This window comes from Hyperolius riggenbachi, chromosome 5 (assembly GCF_040937935.1).
Source record: "Hyperolius riggenbachi isolate aHypRig1 chromosome 5, aHypRig1.pri, whole genome shotgun sequence".
Classification (NCBI taxonomy): domain Eukaryota; kingdom Metazoa; phylum Chordata; class Amphibia; order Anura; family Hyperoliidae; genus Hyperolius; species Hyperolius riggenbachi.
This window is the reverse complement of record NC_090650.1, coordinates 450,808,745-450,832,003: the sequence shown is the minus strand read 5'-3', so window position 1 is coordinate 450,832,003 and position 23,259 is coordinate 450,808,745. Positions and strand designations below refer to the sequence as shown.

At 46.5% G+C, this 23,259-nt stretch overlaps 1 protein-coding gene across 1 annotated transcript in view; it reads right to left on the bottom strand.

The window, feature by feature from the left end:
* The window catches only part of MTRR (5-methyltetrahydrofolate-homocysteine methyltransferase reductase), a 361,300-nt gene that overhangs the window by 81,465 nt on the left and 256,576 nt on the right, over nt 1-23,259 (bottom strand). The window contains exon 11 of the mRNA XM_068238238.1: nt 14,706-14,880. Within this exon, the coding sequence (XP_068094339.1) occupies nt 14,706-14,880 (175 nt within the window). The remainder of the gene's footprint in view (nt 1-14,705; nt 14,881-23,259) is intronic.

Below are 23,259 nucleotides of genomic sequence, written 5' to 3'. Positions count from 1 at the left end.
TGTGACGTCAACTCGGCAGCCTGTGGGTCCCGCCCCCTCTAACGTCGCGCTGTCTCCTCGCCTGTGATCAGCAGCTAGGGAGGAGTCAGGCAGGAGACAGTGTGGCTGTGTTGACGGGGGAACTGCCCTGTGTGGCCCACGGCTAGCTGGCTGTCCGTCCCTGTGTGTCCCAACTCCCAACCAACTCCAAGTAAAAAGTAAGTTTGTGACAGTCAGTGACAGGCACTAGGCACTGGGCAGCATTATTATGGTCTTGGTCTGACTTCACTTGTATTAGTTGGATTGATAATATAAAAGCCCCCAATCCTCCGAGTCCCATCCCTCATAGTTATATTTTAGATATTAATAATGTGACAACTTAAGCACCACCCGCCTTCATTCTCTGCAAGTCTGTCCAGGGATTACTGCTAAAAATGTCTTCATTGTATTGGAATATATTAACATAACTGACCCCCACTTCACACTATGCATTGATTGGCTAACATGTAAAAGTAGTATCTGTAGTGAAGAAAAAAGGAGGCATCATCTGGCCTATGAAGACATATTACTTTATAGAAAGCCGTTTACATACATCCTGAAAGAGCACATGCTTCAAGACCAGAACATAAGCAGTGCTCATGCTGCTTTGAGGCAGGGAAAGCATCAAAAATAATATGGGATTTGTGAAATATCACATGACTCTTTCCTATAGAGATAAGCAAGTTCATTCAGAGGTATGCAAATTTGCAACCCCATTCTGCTGCTCTACATGCTGGGAGTCCTCTGTCTAGAAAACCAGGAAGGACAGAGTCTGTGGACAACTCAGAGTGAAGAGCAGCAGAATCTATCATTTTAGTGGCTGGACAAGCACAGGCTGACTCTGAGCTCCTGGCTGTCTGTCCTGCATTATTGATAATATATTACATATATTATAATGTGACAGTACTGGCTGTGGCTGCACATCTATATCAGCTGCTGCTGATAATACAGTATCCATTTATGGTGCATTAATTTATATGATGGATAATATTAGTGTGTCTATGCACTGTCAATGACAGTGCACACACAGACACACTAATATTATCCATCATAGAATGCACCATAAATGGATACTGTATTATCAGCAGCTGATATAGATGTGCAGCCACAGCCAGTACTTGTCACATAATATATGTAATATATTATCAATAATGCAGGACAGAGGTCTGTCATCAATCGTGTCACTCAGGTGACTGCTATCCATGGGATTGAACAATGCACCTTATTTTGGTGTTAAAGGAATCATTAGGTAAAAAATTAGCTTTACTCACCTGGGGCTTTCTCCGCTCTCCGCCGCTGTCCCGGGTTTGCCGCACGGTGCAGAGGACGACCTCGAGGTTGTTCTTACTGCGCCTGCGTGAAGTGCTGCTGTCAATCATGGCCACAGTGTCCGCTGCGCAGGCGCAGTAGTTCTGCGCAGTGCACAGCGGACATTGTGGCCATGATTGACAGCGGCTCTTCACGCAGGCACAGTAAGGACAACCTCAAGGTCGTCCTCTGCACCGTGCGGGGAACCCGGGACAGCGGCGGAGAGCGGAGCGGTCAGTGTGATACAGTCGGCTGCAAGGGGCTGGAGAAAGGCCCAGGTGAGTAAAGCTGATTTTTTTTTTATTTTTTGCCTGATGATTCCTTTAAGTTCCCAGTTTAAGTTTATTGCTAGATTCCCAATTCTTATGTGTTTATTTGGCACCTGAAATCTGAGGGGTGCACACATTGGTTGAAGGATAGATCTGATGAACATAAAAAAATGAGATTCACTTACCTGGGTGGGGACTTCCTCCGCCCCTGGCTGGGAGCCTGTGTGTCCCTCAGCTCCGCTCCGCTTCCAGCCCGTCTCCTGTGGTCCCCTCCGTAGCAGCACACAGCTAATCTGCTTGCTATCAAGCTCCGGTCACCGGGAGCGTTCTGTGCTGACGCAGTACTTTTCCGCCTGTGCAGAATGCTCCCGGCAATGGGAGCTTGATAGCAAGCAGATCAGATGGGCGCCTGCGCAATGGATGCCGACCTGCCAGTTCGGCATTTGCTACAGAGGGGGCCACAATAGATGGGCTGGGAGCAGAGCTGTGCCCAGGGACACACAGGCTTTAAGGGGCTGGAGGAAGACTCAGGTAAGTAAATCTGTTTCTTTTTTAATTTGTCAGATGTATCCTTTGAAGAGACTCGGAGATGACACATCTTTTAACATGCTTTTGTTAAACAATGTTTCCCGACGTTGAGTAACATTGTGCGCACTATTGCTGGGTGAGTACGACCCTTTAGGGGTATCTGCTGTACTCCAGTGGGGCAGGTGGGCAGAGAGCACATCATAAATGATATATACAGTTTATGTATACAGTAGTGACTCTGCTTAGCCCATAAAAATGAAATAAACCAATCAAAAATAGTTACTTGTGCTGCTTCCATAAAGCAGTACCCATATTTTTAAAGTCAGATAAACATATCTGATTGTGACTGTATATATGATGTGTACACAGGAATCTCTTATATATACTAAATAACATCTATGCTGTAAGAATAAAGCCTGATGTGTAGCTGTGTCACTAATAGAGATGGTCAACGAGATGGAAATAATTCTGCGTTGATGCTGGTTTATGCAAATTTCTGCACTCCTTTTGCACATGAAATTAAATAATTTGATATGTTAAAATTTGGTTTGGTGACTATGAATTAAATGGTACCTGAGACGGATGAAAAGAAAAGTTTTATACATACCTGGGGCTTCCTCCAGCCCCCTTCAGGCTAATTAGTCCCTCGCTGTCCTCCACCACCCGGATCTTCTGCTATGAGTCCTGGTAATTCAGCCATTGAGCGCAGTCCGGCCGCATGCCGCTTCCACAGCCAGGATCATTCTGCATCTGTGCAATAGTGCTGCGCAGGTGTAGAACGTTCCTGGTGGTGGAGTGTGTGCATGCGCACTGGGCCCAACTGGCTCAAGTACCTGGACCCATAGCAGAAGATCCAGGTGGCGGAGGAGGACAGTGAGGGACTGATTAATCTAAAGGTGGCTGGAGGAAGCCCCAGGTATATATAAAACTTTCATCTGTCTCAGGTTTACTATACTCTACATATGCACTCCCCACAGAGCTGCAGGGAATCCACTGAGAATATTGTGCACATTGAACACCGAGGTGTTGTCTATCACCCATAAACCTGGTTCAGATTATGCATGAAGAATGTGTAATAGAGGAAGAATCCCCTCATTCTCCTGCAGAGTACCTGCACATCATTCTTATATGTAGCCACAGTTACATTGCCTAGGGCCTGATAGATGTTCTTTGTTTCTGTCTGTACCTCCTACAAGTACTCTTATCAAGAACTAGTTTTAGGCCTCATTCTATGCAGCTCAGATGGCCGTGCGATCTGAACTCAACGCGTACGATCGCACGCCATCTGCGCTGCGACCCTCTGCACTGCTGATCCCATCCATTGACAGTGATGGGATCAGCTCTGCGCTTCCAGGCAAAATGCAGGCAGCAGTACGCAAGCGCATCATAGCACATTGTACTGCTGAGCAGCGCATTTGATGTGAACGGCAGAAGGGCTGTCTATACCCTTCTGCTGTTCTTGCATGTTACCAAGTCATACGCGCTTCCAAATGCGCACAAAGCACGTTTGATGTGAACGAGGCCTAAGTCTATGACTAAAAGTATTAGAGGCAGAAGATCAGCTGGATAGCCAGGTAACTGGTATTGTTTAAAAATCTGCTGCTTTAAAGGTCCCAAGGAGCGCAGTGTCCTCCATCATCTGTAAGTGGAAGATGTTCAAAAACACCAGGACTTTTCCTAGTACTAGCTGGCCATCTAAACTGAGAGATTGAGGGGAGAAAGTCCTTAGTCAGGGAGGTAACCAAAAACCCTTTGGCCACTCTGTCAGAGCTCCAAAGTTCCTCTGTGGAGAGAGGAGAAGCTTCCAGAAGGACAACCATCTCTGCAGCTCCTTGTTCATTGTGAGTGCTCTCGGAGCCACAATTCTGCAATCCACCAATCAGGCCTGTATGGTAGAGAAGCCACTACTTAGTGAAAGGCACATGGCAGCCCGTCAGTGAAGCATGGTAGTGGCAGCGTCATGCTGTGGGGATGTTTTTCAAGGGCAGGAACTGGGGGAAAGCCTGGATAAAGGGAAAGATGACTGCAGCAAGGTACAGAGACATCTTGGATGAAAAATATCTGTCAATTATGATTAAAAATAGATAATTAGGAAGTGGAATACAAAGATATATAATATGAGACTACAAAGGTACTGTCACTACTGGGAACCTATGTTTTTTTTGTTATCGGTTTATTACAGAATGACTTCAAAAAAACCTTCTGGAGCAGAGTTCAGGAAAAAAAGAAAGTTGAGGGAAGATGAAGCAAGTAAAAGTTCTCAAAAATTGCAAAAATGGTTACAGCCAAGCAAAGCAACAGACAAAGATGCAGAAGCAGCAGCAACTTCAAGTTCCGGAGAGCCAACCTCAACTGCTACAGAGATCGGTTGCAGTCCTACAGATCCATATTTTGGTTCTTCCGCTGTGACAGAAGAAAGTCCGGAGTCCAATGTGTCAGAAAGTGAACAGATTGAAGGTGAAGAATGCTTGCAAGAAGCTGAAGACATATCAGCAATACCAAATGAACCTATGGCAGAAGAAATGACAGCTGAAGCTGAAGACTCATCAGCAATGCCAAGTGAACCTATGTCAGAAGAAATGTCAGCTGAAGACACATCAGTAATACTAAGTGAACTTATGCAAGAAGAAATACCAGCTGAAGACACCAGCTGGATGACATTTAATTTGAATGATCCACCCTCATGGCCTGAAATCACAGACAAAATGCGACGTTATTTGATAGAACAGGGCCCAAATCAAGGAATTGATGCAGATTTTGGAAGATCTCAATTCCAAGAAGGGCGTACATTCTATCCCAGTTGGTTTACAAAACAGCTACCTGGTGGTAGAAAAATTGACCGTGCATGGTTAATATACTCCAAAACATCAAATGCAGTGTTTTGTTTTCCATGCATTTTATTTGGAAAGCACAATTTTTCATTGACAAATCCAAAAAAAGGTTTTTCTGATTGGAAAAACCTAAACCCACGTATCCCCACACATGAAAATTCAGGAGAGCATCGTACCAATTATTATAAATGGAAAGTGATGGAAAAGAACATGAAAACTGGCCAGCTTTTTGACAGCACTATAGAGAAAATGGTTTTGACTGAAAAACAAAAGTGGAGAGATGTCTTGAAGTGCATTTTGGATGGAATTTTGTTTTGTGCAAAAAACAACCTTGCACTCAGAGGTTCTGAAGATATTATTGGAAGTCCACAGGCTGGCATATTCCTTGATCTAATGGAGGTAATAAGTCATCACAACGTGTCGCTGAAAGAGAAGATTGAGAGTCATCAGAAGCACTCTGTCAGTTACCTTTCAAACAAAATTCAAAACGAGTTCATCAGTATTTTGGGGGATACAGTCCGCTCTCAAATCATTCATAGAATAAAAGAAGCTAAATTTTTTTCAATTCTTTTTGATTGCACTCCCGATATTTCCCATCAGGAACAAATGAGTGAAATAATACGATATGTTACAGTTGTGAATGGAAAGGTTACAATTGAGGAGAGTTTTATCGATTTTATCCACACAAAGGAAAAAACTGGAAGTGGATTAGCTTCTGAGATCATGAACAAGCTACAGACTGATGGACTCGACCTTAAAGATGCACGAGGGCAAGGCTATGACAATGCAGCCAACATGGCAGGAAAATACAATGGCGTACAAGCGAGACTTCTACAGGAAAATGAATATGCTAAATTTGTTCCGTGTGCAGCACATAGTCTAAATCTGGCAGGGGTACATGCCGCATCTGTTAATCCTGACATTAAAACATTTTTTGGGACTGTTCAAAGAATTTTTACTTTTTTCTCCAGTTCCACAACTCGATGGGAAGTACTTACAAAGCATGTTAAAACTACTGTAAAAGGGCATACAGATACTCGATGGTCATCCAGAGCAAGTGCAGTAAAGGCCTTATATACACAGATCAGTGAAGTATGTGATTCACTCACAGACATTGTGGAAAATTCAGCAAATCCAGATTCGGTTTCAATGGCAGAAAGTCTGATTATGCAAGTTGACTATGGTTTTCTGTGCAAGCTTTTCGTTTGGACCAGAATCTTGGGCCATGTTGACAGAGTAAATCAAGCCATACAGGCTAAAGGAGTTTCAGTGTTGCAGGCTTCACAGATGATTGATGGTTTAAGACAAACCTTTCAAGAAATGAGGAACATTGACTTTCAGGAAGTATACCAGTATGCTTCAGAGGCATGTAGAAAGCTTGACATCCCAGCAATGTTTCCTCAAAAAAGGCAAAGAAAGAAGAAAACCAGAGCATCTTACGAATCCCCTGACGAAGGAGCCAATCTGACTCCTGAGGACAACTTCCGAATTACTGTTACACAGGTTTTTGACGTTCTCATCTCTGACTTAACTTGGAAATCAAAAGCACTAATGGAAACATCCCAAGACTTTGAGTTTCTTTCTTGTCCTGCACTTCTTACACTGGATATGGAGGAGTTACAGAAAGCTGCTTCAGATTTGGCTTTGAAGTATGACAAAGACTTGGATGCTACAGAGCTGTCTTCAGAAATTGAAAGCTTTAGGTTTCAGGTGCAAGGCATATTGCCACAAGCTATGTCAGCAACTGTCCTTGATATCTGTCAAATGATCTATGATTATTCACTGTCAGCTTGCTATCCAAATATTGAAACGGCATTGCATATATTTTTGACTCTCCCTGTCACTGTAGCATCATGTGAAAGAAGCTTCAGCAAGTTGAAACTTATTAAAAACTATTTACGTTCTAGTATGGGACAAGAGAGACTTTCAAATCTTGCCATTCTCTCCATTGAGTATGCCACGGCAAAGCAAATTGACTTTGAAAACGTGATTGATCAGTTTGCTTCAATGAAGGCAAGGAAAATTACACTATAATTTACAGCCTTATCGGTTTTGCACTTGAAATGTGAAACGTGCCAGTTTTTATTCTGTTTTGTTTACAGGATTATCTTTGTTTACATTATGTGGTTACTGTCTTATATGACTTGTTTTTGCACTTTACTTCTATCTTAATATGGTTCTAAAGAGGTTGTGTATTTGTTTACAACTATATCTTATTTAACCTGTTCGAGACCCTGCTGATTGAAATCGCACTGCTCTGCTGTCTCTGCACCTGGCTTCTCTGCTGTCATTATGACAGCAGAGCTCTGTACTCTGGGCAGGAGCCAACTGACGCTGTGATCCCTCCGGAGGACTGAGCTCTGTCATCAGACAGTAGAGCGAGTCAGGTAGAGTGACGGTAAAGCGACAGGACTGTGTGTGTAAGCTTGGTGGTCTTGAAGTACTGTAGTTAAGATTATCTTCACGTTATCGGTGATGCAAACGCTAACAGTTGTGTTTAAGCAATTTTTCTGTATTTAAGAACACATTCTTTTTTCTGTTCATTTATTTAACTGTATTTGCACTTATCACCTAATTTATACAAAAAAGGTTTGTATCACTTGTTTGCTGTTAATTTATATAACTCTGTTCTCCTGAGTAAAAATACTGCTTTATTTTTGGATAGTTTACTGTTATATTAAAGAACAACTGTAATGAGAGGAATATGGAGGCTGCCATGTTTATTTCCTTTTAAGCAATACCAGTTGCCTGGCTGTCCTGCTGATTCTTTGTCTCTTAAGCCTCATCTACACGGTACAATTTTCCATCACTTAGACGGATCTATTATATAGTTTCCAATCTGACTGCAAGAGATTTTGCAATACATTTTGGTTACTCATCAATGCAAAATCTATTACAAAATTGATCAGAAACAATTTGGACGTCTACACATGATGCAATTTCATATCAGATCTATCTAAAAGTTCCATCCAGGTGTTTCTGACATTATTGTCAGATCTGACATGCTTGTTTTCAGACACTACAGCAGCCAAATAGACCAGCAGGACAGCCAAGCAACTGGTATTGTTTATAAGGAAATACATATGGCAGCCTCCATATCCCTCTCGTTACAGTTGTCCTTTAAACTGTGCATATTTATGTGCAACTACAACAGTTGGATTGACTTGAGCTGCGTCTTATCAGTTGTTGGTCGCCTCTTATCAGTGATATTTTACTTGAAAAAAGTTGTCCAACTTCTTCAAGTTGTTTGATAATTGTGCATTTAAAAGACTTTTGCTGAGTGTGTGTATGAGGCTTTAAGGATTCAGGAAAGACAAAATGTTTACAGTTGTGTTTAAGCAATTTTTTCTGCATTTAAACATACATGTTCTTTTGCTGTTAATTTATTTAACTGTATTTGCACTTATTGCCTAATTTATACAAAAAAATGTTGGTATCACTTGTTTGCTGTTAATTTATATAAATCTGTTCTCCTGTGGAAAAATACTGCCTTATTTTTGGATATCTTGGGGGGGGGGGGGGGGGGGGGGCACTTGGGGGGGGGGGGCGCACTTGGGGAGCTCAGCCTCTGTTGCTGGTGGACCTTGTCCCGGCCCTGACCTGTAGTGTTGAGTGAACCCAGCTCACTGCATATACCTACTACCTGTTGTGTTGAGTGAACCCAGCTCACTGCATATACCTACTACCTGTTGTGTTGAGTGAACCCAGCTCACTGCATATACCTACTACCTGTTGTGTTTACTTAACCCACCTCATCACTGCACATGTAGTGTTGAGTGAACCCAGCTCACTGCATATACCTACTACCTGTTGTGTTGAGTGAACCCAGCTCACTGCATATACCTACTACCTGTTGTGTTTACTTAACCCACCTCATCACTGCACATAACTACCTGTTGTGTTGAGTGAACCCAGCTCACTGCATATACCTACTACCTGTTGTGTTTACTTAAACCACCTCATCACTGCACATAACTACCTGAAGTGTTGAGTGAACCCAGCTCACTGCATATACCTACTACCTGTTGTGTTGAGTGAACCCAGCTCACTGCATATACCTAGTACCTGTTGTGTTTACTTAACCACCTCATCACTGCACATAACTACCTGTTGTGTTGAGTGAACCCAGCTCACTGCATATACCTACTACCTGTTGTGTTTACTTAACCCACCTCATCACTGCACATAACTACCTGTTCTGTTGAGTGAACCCAGCTCACTGCATATACCTACTACCTGTTGTGTTGAGTGAACCCAGCTCACTGCATATACCTACTACCTGTTGTGTTTACTTAACCCACCTCATCACTGCACATAACTACCTGTTGCGTTGAGTAAACCCAGCTCACTGCATACACCTACTACCTGTTGTGTTGAGTGAACCCAGCTCACTGCATATACCTACTACCTGTTGTGTTTACTTAACCCACCTCATCACTGCACATAGCTACCTGTAGTGTTGAGTGAACCCAGCTCACTGCATACACCTACTACCTGTTGTGTTGAGTGAACCCAGCTCACTGCATATACCTACTACCTGTTGTGTTTACTTAACCCACCTCATCACTGCACATAGCTACCTGTTGTGTTGAGTGAACCCAGCTCACTGCATATACCTACTACCTGTTGTGTTGAGTGAACCCAGCTCACTGCATATACCTACTACCTGTTGTGTTTACTTAACCCACCTCATCACTGCATATACCTAGCTTTGTGTTGCGTGAACCCAGCTCACTGCATCCTACTACTACCTGTTGTGTTTACTTAACCCCCTCATCACTGCACATAACTACCTGTTGTGTAGAGTGAACCCAGCTCACTGCATATACCTACTACCTGTTGTGTTGAGTGAACCTAGCTCACTGTACATACCTACTACCTGTTGTGTTGAGTGAACCCAGCTCACTGCATATACCTACTACCTGTTGTGTTGAGTGAACCCAGCTCACTGCATATACCTACTACCTGTTGCGTTTACTTAACCCACCTCATCAGTGCACATAACTACCTGTTGTGTTGAGTAAACCCAGCTCACTGCGTATACCTAGCATCCCCCCGAGATGGACAAAATGGACAAACCAGGTAGAGGAAGAGGTAGAGGCAGACCCAGAGGAAGGCCACCAGGCACCGGCAGGTCTGTGCGAGGTGGTGTTGCTGTGATTTCGTGCGGACGTGCCCCAAAATACAGTGCTCAGAAGAAGGCACGTGCCATCACTTCCCAAAATCGTGAGGAGGTGATTGAGTATTTAACACAGAACACCTCATCTCCCGCAGCCACCAGCGCTACAACAAGCACCACATCCGCTGCATTTGACACTTCGCAGGAGATATTTGGTGGTGGTGGTGGTGAAATCACCGATTCACAGCCACTACTGCAACAACAAGAAGAAGGCGCAGGTTCACCACCTCCTACGTCTGAGTTAGGTGGCGATAGTATGGACGGAACGTGTGTGGATGTGGATGATGGACCACCTGAAGTTGGTGCAGTTGAGGAGGTTTCTGAGGAAAGCGCAGCTGGCCAGGAGGATTATGATGACGATTATACGGATACCACATATGTTCCCGGTAGAGGAGAGGACCAGGGGGACAGTTCAGAGGAGGATTCAGAGAGGACTAGGAGGAGACGACTCCATGATAGAAGCAGAGGGAGCTCGTCCTCAGAAACAGCTGGGGGCAGTGTCCGGCGCCATGTATCGCCAGCTATGGCCAGACAGCCAACATGCCCTTCAACGTCAGCTGCTGATGCCACCGTAGCGCCATCAGCCCAGGGGGGCTCAGCGGTTTGGAAATTTTTTAACATGTGTGTCTCAGATCGGAGCAAAGCCATCTGTTGTCTCTGCCAGAAAAAATTGAGCCGTGGAAAGGACAACTGTCACGTAGGGACAAGTGCTTTACGAAGGCACCTGGAGAGAAGGCACAAACAGCTATGGCGAGAACACCTGAGGAAAAGCAGCACCCCTCAAAAGACGAGCCGCGGAGAACAACTGCGGCAGCCGTCACAGGGGGCTTCTGCTGCTCCACGTTCCCATGGTATTGTTCGTGGCTGGGGGGAGGAAGAATAGATACACTTTTAAACAATTTAAAAATACAACCATCTAAACTTTCAAACAATTTAAAAATACAACCATCTAAACTTTCAAACAATTTAAAAATACAACCATCTAAACTTTCAAACAATTTAAAAATACAACCATCTATCATTTTCAAAAAATTTAAAAAAAGGGCAAAAAAACTTGCCCTCCGTAAAACATTGGCAAATGCTTTCGACTTGGTTTGTCTTCTGCTGGCTCAAGGGTCCATCTGACCACAGATGCCTGGTCTGCAAAGCACGATCAGGGCAGCTACAGCATGGGTCTCAGCAGGCTCCCACTTCGGGCCGGAATCCAACCTTCATTCCCCGCGGTGACAATGGCAGACTTGCCCTCCATAACGGATTCCCGTTAAAGGATTTAAAGTTAATTCATTTCAATTAGGGCCGCAAAAGGTCCTCCTGAGTCCTGTATTGTTATTTTTGGTCATTACCTCGGGGCGGGCGTGCATGCCTGCCTGCCTCCCTCCTTGCCTGGATGTGTGGTGGTAGACGTTGATCAGGCTCCAACTCCGAAACGCAATACAAGAGGGAGCTCGTCCTCAGAAACAGCTGGGGGCAGTGTCCGGCGCCATGTATCGCCAGCTATGGCCAGACAGCCAACATGCCCTTCAACCTCAGCTGCTGATGCCACCGTAGCGCCATCAGCCCAGGGGGGCTCAGCGGTTTGGAAATGTTTTAACGTGTGTGTCTCAGATCGGAGCAAAGCCATCTGTTGTCTCTGCCAGCAAAAATTGAGCCGTGGAAAGGACAACTGTCACGTAGGGACAAGTGCTTTACGAAGGCACCTGGAGAGAAGGCACAAACAGCTATGGCAAGAACACCTGAGGAAAAGCAGCACCCCTCAAAAGACAAGCCGCGGAGATCAACCGCGGCAGCCGTCACAGGGGGCTTCTGCTGCTCCATGTTCCCATGGTATTGTTCGTGGCTGGGGGGAGGAAGAATGGATACACTTTTAAACAATTTAAAAATACAACCATCTAAACTTTCAAACAATTTAAAAATACAACCATCTAAACTTTCAAACAATTTAAAAATACAACCATCTAAACTTTCAAACAATTTAAAAATATAACCATCTATCATTTTCAAAATATTTAAAAAAAGGGCAAAAAAAATTGCCCTCCGTAAAACATTCTTGGCAAATGCTTTCGACTTGGTTTGTCTTCCGCTGGCTCAAGGGTCCATCTGACCACATATGTCTGGTCTGCAAAGCACGGTCAGGGCAGCTACAGCATGGGTCTCAGCAGGCTCCCACTTCGGGCCGGAATCCAACCTTCATTCCCCGCGGTGATAATGGCAGACTTGCCCTCCATAACGGATTCCCGTTAAAGGATTTAAAGTTAATTCATTTCAAATACACAGCAGGGCCTCGAAAGTCCGCCTCCTGTATTGTTATTTTTGGTCACTACCTCGGCGCGGGCGTGCATGCCTGCCTGCTGCCCTCCTTGGATGTGTAGTGGTAGCCGTTTCTCAGGCTCCACACCGGATTCCATCCCTCATTCCCCGGCCATTACCCGGGGTCACAAATGGCAGACTTGCCCGCCTCCATATGATTCTCGTGAAAGGAATGTGGTGTCATCTTTGCCCGCCATAACTGGTTCTCGTTGAAGGATTTAAAGTATATTCATTTCAAATACACAGCAGGGCCTCGAAAGTCCTCCTCCTGTATTGTTATTTTTGGTCACTACCTCGGGGCGGGCGTGCATGCCTGCCTGCTGCCCTCCTTGTATGTGTAGTGGTAGCCGTTGCTCAGGCTCCACACCGGATTCAAACCCCTCATTCCCCGGCCATTACCCGGGGTCACAATGGCAGACTTGCCTGCCTCCACAGGATTCTCATTGTAGCGGTACTGAACAAGTACACAGCAAGTAGAAAATGTAATTTAAAAACAAAACGTAAGCTTTTTAACAATGCCATGGAAAGTTGAGAAGGAAGTCACACATTACCTGACATCACTGAGTGAGGAAGAGCAATCACGCCATGTTGCGCAGTAGTCCAGCATGGCCGTCACTACACAAACAGCTGTTTGCGGTGCGTTACACAGTGAGTTTGGTGTGTCAGTGTGAAGCAGTACTCTAATTACACTCCCTGATTGATGTATACACATGCAAGATGTTTGAAAGCACGTTAGGCCTGCAATTTAGCATTCAATGTGATTTCTGCCCTTAAAACGCTGCTTTGCGTCACATCCAGATTTTTCCCCGGGGACTTTTGGCGTGTATCCCACTCCGCCATGCCCCCCTCCAGGTGTTAGACCCCTTGAAACATCTTTTCCATCACTTTTGTGGCCAGCATTATTTTTTCTATTTTTCAAAGTTCGCCTCCCCATTGAAGTCTATTGCAGTTCGCGAACTTTTCCGCGAACCGAACCTTCCGCGGAAGTTTGCGAACCGAAAATTGGAGGTTCGCGACATCTCTACACAGGAGAATAGAGGTTTAAATTAGCTTTTGCAGCCTGACAGTTACTCTTTAAGGATTAACTCTATCTAGCATATAACTGACAATAATTCTTGAAATGCATACATATCCGGCCTATTTGAATCATCATAGTTAACTAAAAAAATAATATAGAAGACAGGGTTTCAGTGTGGTTATAACAGAAATCTGACAGACCTGCGAGTCCGAAACATGTCAGCTTCCAGGCTGTGCAGCTTTCACCTACATCAATAAAGTTGGGATTCTACTTTGCCTAGGATTTTGTGCGGAACCTCCTCCTTTCTGTTCCATAGTTACAGTTGTGCGATGTACAGAACATTTTACTGGCTACAGGTGAATAGATTTTCAAACAATATTCTTAAAGAACCACTAGCACGAAAAAAAAAGTAGGCAGTTAAAACCTACAGGTTTTGGGCCAGTCCATCTCCTCATGGGGGATTCTTAGGGTTTTGTTTTCAACAGCATTTCCTGAACAGCAGTTTAACTGCCAAAATAGTAAGATACCAGCCAGCCTTCCTACTAACTACTTTGTCAGTTTGACTTTGCAACTGCTGTTCAGGTAGTGCTGCTGAAAACAAAGAAAACCCGGAGAATCCCCCACGAGGAGATGGACTGGCCTAAAACCTGTCGGTTCTGCCTACTTTTTTTCGCGATAGCGGTTCTTTAAACTACAGATGTTAAAATGAATGCAAATTAATGTTACGCCAATCAAAATGACTAGTTGAATTTTTAGAATTGTCTGTTTTGTTCAGTTAGATGTTGGCGCTTTGAGTCCGCCAGGAGAAAAGCACGATATAAATGTTATTTGTCTTGTCTTGTAAATTTACAGCTCTAATAAAACGAAGCCGTTGAATGAAAATGATCACTACTAACTTGTTATTGTCATGTTTCAGTTCTTCACAGATGCAGTCAGGTTATTGGCCTGATTATGAAATATGAGGCTTTATAAAGAGGAGCATGTGTAGAGTTATTACCTGTGCTACAGCAGCGATCTCATCAGATGTCTCAGCAATCGTTATTGTACACACATTATACACTGGAAACATGCACAATACTAATAAACCCATCCCTGCCATGCAGCTTCAGTAAGAAGCATCCCTCCCTTCTGTGTATACCATAATTACTAATGCTAGGTGCAGGGTGCAGTCAGTTTATTGGCCTGGCTTAGCAGACGCGATCATGAAATATGAGGCTTGTAAACAGGAAGATGTGTGGCGTTATTACCTGTGCTACAGCAGCATTCTCATCAGATGTCTCAGCAATCGTTGTTGATCCTCGGATGAGTTCAGCCAACCAGCCAGTGCACACGCCTCTTCTGGGCTCCCGCCTCTCCAAGCATGGTGCAAACTCCACAATGTTGAACACAAAACACAACTTTCCAGGGTGAAATAACTTGGAACTTGAAAGAAACAAAACAAAAAAGGACACTAATTATACACTGGAAACATTGCTATGGCATTAAATGCACAATACTGATGAACCCATCCCTGCCATGCAACTTCAGTAAGAAGCATCCCTCCCTTCTGCGTATACCATAATTACTAATGCTAGGTGCAGGGTGTGTGTTCCCTGGGTCAGGTCTTTGTCCTCTGTCTCTACTTTTGTGTGCATTAATCTAGTAAGGTTAGGTTGTCACACACCTGAGCGGTTCTTCCCTTTTTACACGATTGCTCGGTAAAGGAACCAGACTTTAAAGCCTTGCTATTATAAATCCAACATAGTGGGCTCTAAACATTCTGAAACAGTAATTATAGATTGATGGTTTAACCACTTCAGCCTAACTGGACGAAAATTTTCGTCCAGTTAGGCTGCGCGCACTCCCGCGCCCCTCCCCCCCCCCTGCTGCTGGCCATTAGCCCAGCGATCAATGAAAGGGATTATAGATCCCTTTCACTGATCGGACCCCCCCGGAAAAAAGCCGACAGCGTCTCTTCAGACGCTGCGGCTTTTCTGAGCTCTGGTCTTCTTTCTTCTTCCTGGGAGCAAGATCGATCGCTCCCAGGACTTTTTGACTGTGGCCATCTTGTGGCCAAATAGCAAACTACACCAAAAACACACTTTGTCTTAAATAAATACATTTTTAAACATGAAAAATCCCGTTTACCTCCCACACCAAAAAATACCCACATACAAGTTTTAATTAACCATTAGTCTCTGGGCACTTAAAGACCAGAGACCGCTCGTCCAATCCCGACGAAACGCTGCACATACCTGCAGCAACCACCGTCATCGCCGCTCGCCGAGACCCCCAGGACATAGACTCTGCTGTCTCTATGACGTCTCTATGACGGCAGAGTCATGTGAGCCGGTCAGGAGCCGCTTTCACTGGCTCCTGACCCTGTTTTTCAATGTAAGCCAATGGGAACGGCTTACATTGAAAGACAGGGCCAGGAGCCAATAAAATCGGCTCCTGACCAGCTCACATGACTCTGCCGTCATGGAGACAGGCAGAGCCTGTGAGATGCGGCGAGAATCGTCGGGTTTGAGCGGCGCGATCGGCGTGGAGCAGCAAGAACGGCGGATGCGCGCTGCGGACAGTGATTGAGATCTACGCCCTGCCAGCCAGGAGCCCACCAATACAGGGCGTAAATCTCAATCACTGCGGTCCTAAAATGGTTAAAAAAAAAAATTACAATTTAAAAAAAAACAAAACAAAACCATAATTAGTTACCTAAGGGTCTGAACTTTTTAAATATTCATGTCAAATGAGTATATCAATATGATTTATTAAATGATGGGCTTCTAAATAGTGATGGACGCAAATTGAAAAAATGCACCTTTATTTCCAAATTGAATATCGGTGCCATATATTGTGATAGGGACATCATTTAAATGGTGTAATAAGCGGGACAAATTGGTAAATAAAGTACATAGGTTTTAATTATGGTAGCATGTATTAATTTCAAACTATAATGGCCAAAAGCTGAGGAATAATGATTTTTTTCCATTTCTTTCTTAATATTCCTGTAAAAATGGATTTACAATAAATTAATTCTCAGCAAGATCCATTCATTGTGCCGAGTAGTGATAAAGTTATTAGCAAATAAATGGGAGGTGAAAGTTGCTCAGATGCAAAAACATTTCAACCCTGTAGGCTGAAGTGGTTAACTTGTAAGGAATCAGAACACTCAGTATGTGGTTTTACATAAAGATTGTATTTCCTTATCCTACAGCATATATACAAATCATATAAACAGCTCCAACTAACATTTACCTTTACTTATACAACAGGGCATAAAAATAAGGGATAGTAGCAGGGCATGGAGATCAGGGATAGTAGCAGGGCATGGAGATCAGGGATAGTAGCAGGGCATGGAGAACAGAGATAGTAGCAGGGCATGGAGATCAGGGATAGTAGCAGGGCATGGAGATCAGGGATAGTAGCAGGGCATGGAGATCAAGGATAGCAGCAGGGCATGGAGATCAGGGATAGTAGCAGGGCATGGAGATCAGGGATAGTAGCAGAGCATGGAGATCAGGGATAGTAGCAGGGCATGGAGATCAGGGATAGTAGTATGGCATGGAGATCAGGGATATTAGCAGTGCATGGAGATCAGGGATAGTAGCAGAGCATGGAGATCAGGGATAGTAGCAGGGCATGGAGATCAGGGATAGCAGCAGGGCAAGGAGATCAGGGATAGCAGCAGGGCATGGAGATCAAGGATAGCAGCAGGGCATGGAGATCAGGGATAGTAGCAGAGCATGGAGATCAGGGATAGTAGCAGGACATGGAGAGCAGGGATAGCAGCAGAGCATGGAGATCAGGGATAGTAGCAGGGCATGGAGAACAGGGATAGTAGCAGGGCATGAAGATCAGGGATAGTAGCAGGGCATGGAGATCAGGGATAGTAGCAGGGCATGGAGATCAAGGATAGCAGCAGGGCATGGAGATCAGGGATAGCAGCAGGGCATGGAGATCAGGGATAGCAGCAGAGCATGGAGATCAGGGATAGTAGCAGGGCATGGAGATCAGGGATAGTAGCAGTGCATGGAGATCAGGGATAGTAGCAGGGCATGGAGAGCAGGGATAGTAGCAGAGCATGGAGATCAGGGATAGTAGCAGGGCATGGAGATCAGGGATAGCAGCAGAGCATGGAGATCAGGGATAGTAGCAGGGCATGGAGAGCAGGGATAGTAGCAGAGCATGGAGATCAGGGATAGTAGCAGGGCATGGAGATCAGGGATAGTAGCAGGGCATGGAGAGCAGGGATAGTAGCAGAGCATGGAGATCAGGGATAGTAGCAGGGCATGAAGATCAGGGATAGTAGCAGTGCATGGAGATCATGGATAGTAGCAGGGCATGGAGAGCAGGGATAGAAGCAGAGCATGGAGATCAGGGATAGTAGCAGGGCATGGAGATCAGGGATAGCAGCAGAGCATGGAGATCAGGGATAGTAGCAGGGCATGGAGAGCAGGGATAGTAGCAGAGCATGGAGATCAGCGATAGTAGCAGGGCATGGAGATCAGAGATAGTAGCAGGGCATGGAGAGCAGGGATAGTAGCAGAGCATGGAGATCAGGGATAGTAGCAGGGCATGGAGATCAGGGATAGCAGCAGGACATGGAGATCAGGGATAGCAGCAGGACATGGAGATCAAGGATAGCAGCAGAGCATGGAGATCAGGGATAGTAGCAGGACATGGAGATCAGGGATAGCAGCAGAGCATGGAGATCAGGGATAGCAGCAGAGCATAGAAATCAGGGATAGTAGCAGGGCATGGAGATCAGGGATAGCAGCGGGGCATGGAGATCAGGGATAGCAGCAGAGCATGGAGATCAGGGATAGTAGCAGGGCATGGAGATCAGGGATAGCAGCAGAGCATGGAGATCAGGGATAGTAGCAGGGCATGGAGATCAGGGATAGTAGCAGAGCATGGAGATCAGGGATAGTAGCAGGGCATGGAGATCAGGGATAGTAGCAGAGCATGGAGATCAGGGATAGTAGCAGGGCATGGTGATCAGGGATAGTAGCTGAGCATGGAGATCAGGGATAGTAGCAGAGCATGGAGATCAGGGATAGTAGCAGAGCATGGAGATCAGGGATAGTAGCAGGGCATAGAGATCAGGGATATCAGCAGGGCATGGAGATCAGGGATAGCAGCAGGGCATGGAGATCAGGGATAGCAGCAGGGCATGGAGATCAGGGATAGCAGCAGGGCATGGAGATCAGGGATAGTAGCAGAGCATGGAGATCAGGGATAGCAGCAGGGCATGGATATTAGAGTTGGGCCGAACCTCCGATTTTAGGTTCGCGAACCGGGTTCGCGAACTTCCGCGGAAGGTTCGGTTCGCGTTAAAGTTCGCGAACCGCAATAGACTTCAATGGGGATGCGAACTTTGAAAAAAAAAAATAATTATGCTGGCCACAAAAGTGATGGAAAAGATGTTTCAAGGGGTCTAACACCTGGAGGGGGGCATGGCGGAGTGGGATATACGCCAAAAGTCCCCAGGAAAAATCTGGATTTGACGCAAAGCAGCGTTTTAAGGACAGAAATCATATTGAATGCTAAATGACAGGCCTAAAGTGCTTTAAAACATCTTGCATCAGGCGCAGGACGGATTTCCGTCCTGCGCCTGATGGGATAGGCTTTAGCCTATCAGATGCCGGTGATCCCCGGCCAATCAGAGGCCGGGGATTACCGATCTCCTCTACGGCGCTGCTGCGCAGCAGCGCCGTATACATGTAAACACCGGGGAAGGTCTTCCCCGTGTTTACATTTACCCTGCGAGCCGCCGATCGGCTCGCAGGGTGTTCACGGAGACACCCTCCGGGAACTGACATGGAACGGCCGCTCATACGAGTGGCCGTTTCCATGGAATACACTTCAGGATTCAGGGGCGTGTATATACGCTCCGAGAATCCGGAAGTGGTTAAGGTACTGCTTCACACTGACACACCAAACTGTTCACTGAACAGAACAGGTATGCAGTGGCGGGTTCACTAAACAGGTATACAGTGGCGGGTCCACTGAACAGAACAGGTATGCAGTGGCGGGTCCACTGAACAGAACAGGTATGCAGTGGTGGGTTCACAGAACAGGTATGCAGTGGTGGGTTCACAGAACAGGTATGCAGTGGCAGGATCACTGAACAGGTATGCAGTGGTGGGAGGGTTCACAGAACAGGTATGCAGTGGCAGGATCACTGAACAGGTATGCAGTGGTGGGTGGGTTCACAGAACAGGTATGCAGTGGCAGGATCACTGAACAGGTATGCAGCCAGGAAAAGCTAAGCCTAACTAATCTTTCCCTATGAGAGACAGACAGCAGCTCGCCCTACTCTCTCTAATGCAGGCACACGAGTGGCCGTAATGGCCGCCGCTGCCTGCCTTATATAAGGGGGGTGGGGCTCCAGAGGCTAGTGTAGCCTAATTGGCTACACTGAGCCTGCTGACTGTGATGTAGAGGGTCAAAGTTGACCCTCATAGTGCATTGTAGGGCGATCCGAACTTCCGGAAACGTTCGCCTGCGGGAGGCGAACGCGAACCACCGAAGTTCGCCGGGAACCGGTCGCCGACGAACCGTTCGGCCCATCTCTAATGGAGATCAGGGATAGTAGCAGGGCATGGAGATCAGGGATAGTAGCAGAGCATTGAGATCAGGAATAGCAGCAGGGCATGGAGATCAGGGATAGTAGCAGGGCATGGAGATAGGAGCAGGGCATGGAGATCGGGGATAGTAGCAGGGCATGGAGATCAGGGATAGCAGCAGGGCATGGAGATCAGGGATAGTAGCAGGGCATAGAGATCAGGGATATCAGCAGGGCATGGAGATCGGGGATAGTAGCAGGGCATGGAGATCAGGGATAGTAGCAGAGCATTGAGATCAGGGATAGCAGCAGGGCATGGAGATCAGGGATAGTAGCAGGGCATGGAGAGCAGGGATAGTAGTAGGGCATGGAGATCAGGGATAGTAGCAGGGCATGAAGATCAGGGATAGTAGCAGGGCATGGAGATCAGGGATAGTAGCAGGGCATAGAGATCAGGGATAGTAGCAGAGCATGAAGATCAGGGATAGCAGCAGGGCATAGAGATCAGGGATAGTAGCAGAGCATGGAGATCAGGGATAGTAGCAGGGCATGGAGATCAGGGATAGTAGCAGAGCATGGAGATCAGGGATAGTAGCAGGGCATGGAGATCAGGGATAGCAGCAGGACATGGAGATCAGGGATAGCAGCAGGACATGGAGATCAGGGATAGCAGCAGAGCATGGAGATCAGGGATAGTAGCAGGACATGGAGATCAGGGATAGCAGCAGAGCATGGAGATCAGGGATAGCAGCAGAGCATAGAAATCAGGGACAGTAGCAGGGCATGGAGATCAGGGATAGCAGCGGGGCATGGAGATCAGGGATAGCAGCAGAGCATGGAGATCAGGGATAGTAGCAGGGCATGGAGATCAGGGATAGCAGCAGGGCATGGAGATCAGGGATAGTAGCAGGGCATGGAGATCAGGGATAGCAGCAGGGTATGGAGATCAGGGATAGTAGCAGAGCATGGAGATCAGGGATAGTAGCAGGGCATGGAGATAAGGGATAGTAGCAGGGCATGAAGATCAGGGATAGTAGCAGGGTATGGAGATCAGGGATAGTAGCAGGGCATGGAGATAAGGGATAGTAGCAGAGCATGGAGATCAGGGATAGTAGCAGGGTATGGAGATCAGGGATAGTAGCAGAGCATGGAGATCAGGGATAGTAGCAGGGCATGGAGATCAGGGATAGCAGCAGGGCATGGAGATCGGGGATAGTAGCAGAGCATGGAGATCAGGGATAGTAGCAGAGCATGGAGATCAGGGATAGCCTAGTAGCAGGGCATGGAGATCAGGGATAGTAGCAGAGTATGGTGATCAACGATAGCAGCAGGGTATAGAGAGCAGGGATAGTAGCAGGGCATAGAGATCAGGGATAGCAGCAAGGCATGGAGATCAGGGATAGTAGCAGGGCATGGAGATCAGGGATAGTAGCAGGGCATGGAGATCAGGGATAGCAGCAGATCAGGGATAGTAGCAGAGCATGGAGATCAGGGATAGTAGCAGGGCATGAAGATCAGGGATAGTAGCAGGGCATGGAGATCAGGGATAGTAGCAGGGCATGGAGATCAGGGATAGTAGCAGAGCATGAAGATCAGGGATAGCAGCAGGGCATAGAGATCAGGGATAGTAGCAGAGCATGGAGATCAGGGATAGTAGCAGGGCATGGAGATCAGGGATAGCAGCAAGGCATAGAGATCAGGGATAGTAGCAGAGCATGGAGATCAGGGATAGTAGCAGGGCATGGAGATCAGGGATAGCAGCAGGACATGGAGATCAGGGATAGCAGCAGGACATGGAGATCAGGGATAGCAGCAGAGCATGGAGATCAGGGATAGTAGCAGGACACGGAGATCAGGGATAGCAGCAGAGCATGGAGATCAGGGATAGCAGCAGAGCATAGAAATCAGGGATAGTAGCAGGGCATGGAGAACAGGGATAGCAGCAGGGCATGGAGATCAGGGATAGCAGCAGAGCATGGAGATCAGGGATAGTAGCAGGGCATGGAGATCAGGGATAGCAGCAGGGCATGGAGATCAGGGATAGTAGCAGGGCATGGAGATAAGGGATAGTAGCAGGGCATGGAGATCAGGGATAGCAGCAGGGCATGGAGATCAGGGATAGTAGCAGAGCATGGAGATCAGGGATAGTAGCAGGGCATGGAGATCAGGGATAGTAGCAGGGCATGGAGATAAGGGATAGTAGCAGGGCATGAAGATCATGGACAGTAGCAGAGCATGGAGATCAGGGATAGTAGCAGGGTATGGAGATCAGGGATAGTAGCAGAGCATGGAGATCAGGGATAGTAGCAGGGCATGGAGATCAGGGATAGCAGCAGGGCATGGAGATCGGGGATAGTAGCAGAGCATGGAGATCAGGGATAGTAGCAGAGCATGGAGATCAGGGATAGCCTAGTAGCAGGGCATGGAGATCAGGAAGAGCAGCAGGGCATGGAGATCAGGGATAGTAGCAGAGTATGGTGATCAAGGATAGCAGCAGGGTATAGAGAGCAGGGATAGTAGCAGGGCATAGAGATCAGGGATAGTAGCAGGGCATAGAGATCAGGGATAGCAGCAAGGCATGGAGATCAGGGATAGTAGCAGGGCATGGAGATCAGGGATAGTAGCAGGGCATGGAGATCAGGGATAGCAGCAGATCAGGGATAGTAGTAGAGCATGGAGATCAGGGATAGTAGCAGGGCATGGAGATCAGGGATAGTAGCAGAGTATGGTGATCAGGGATAGCAGCATGGCATGGAGATCAGGGATAGTAGCAGGGCATGGAGATCAGGGATAGTAGCAGAGCATAACGATCAGGGATAGCCTAGTAGCAGGGCATGGAGATCAGGGATAGCAGCAGGGAACGGAGATCAGGGATTGTAGCAGGGCATGGAGATCAGGGATAGTAGTAGAGTATGGTGATCAGGGATAGCAGCAGGGCATGGAGGTCAGGGATAGCAGCAGGGCATGGAGATCAGGGATAGTAGCAGAGCATGGAGATCAGGGATAGCAGCAGGGCATGGAGATCAGGGATAGCAGCAGAGCATGGAGATCAGGGATAGTAGCAGGGCATGGAGAGCAGGGATAGTAGCAGGGCATGGAGATCAGGGATAGCAGCAGAGCATGGAGATCAGGGATAGTAGCAGAGCATGGAGATCAGGGATAGTAGCAGAGCATGGAGATCAGGGATAGCAGCAGGGCATGGAGATCAGGGATAGTAGCAGGACATGGAGATCAGGGATAGTAGCAGAGTA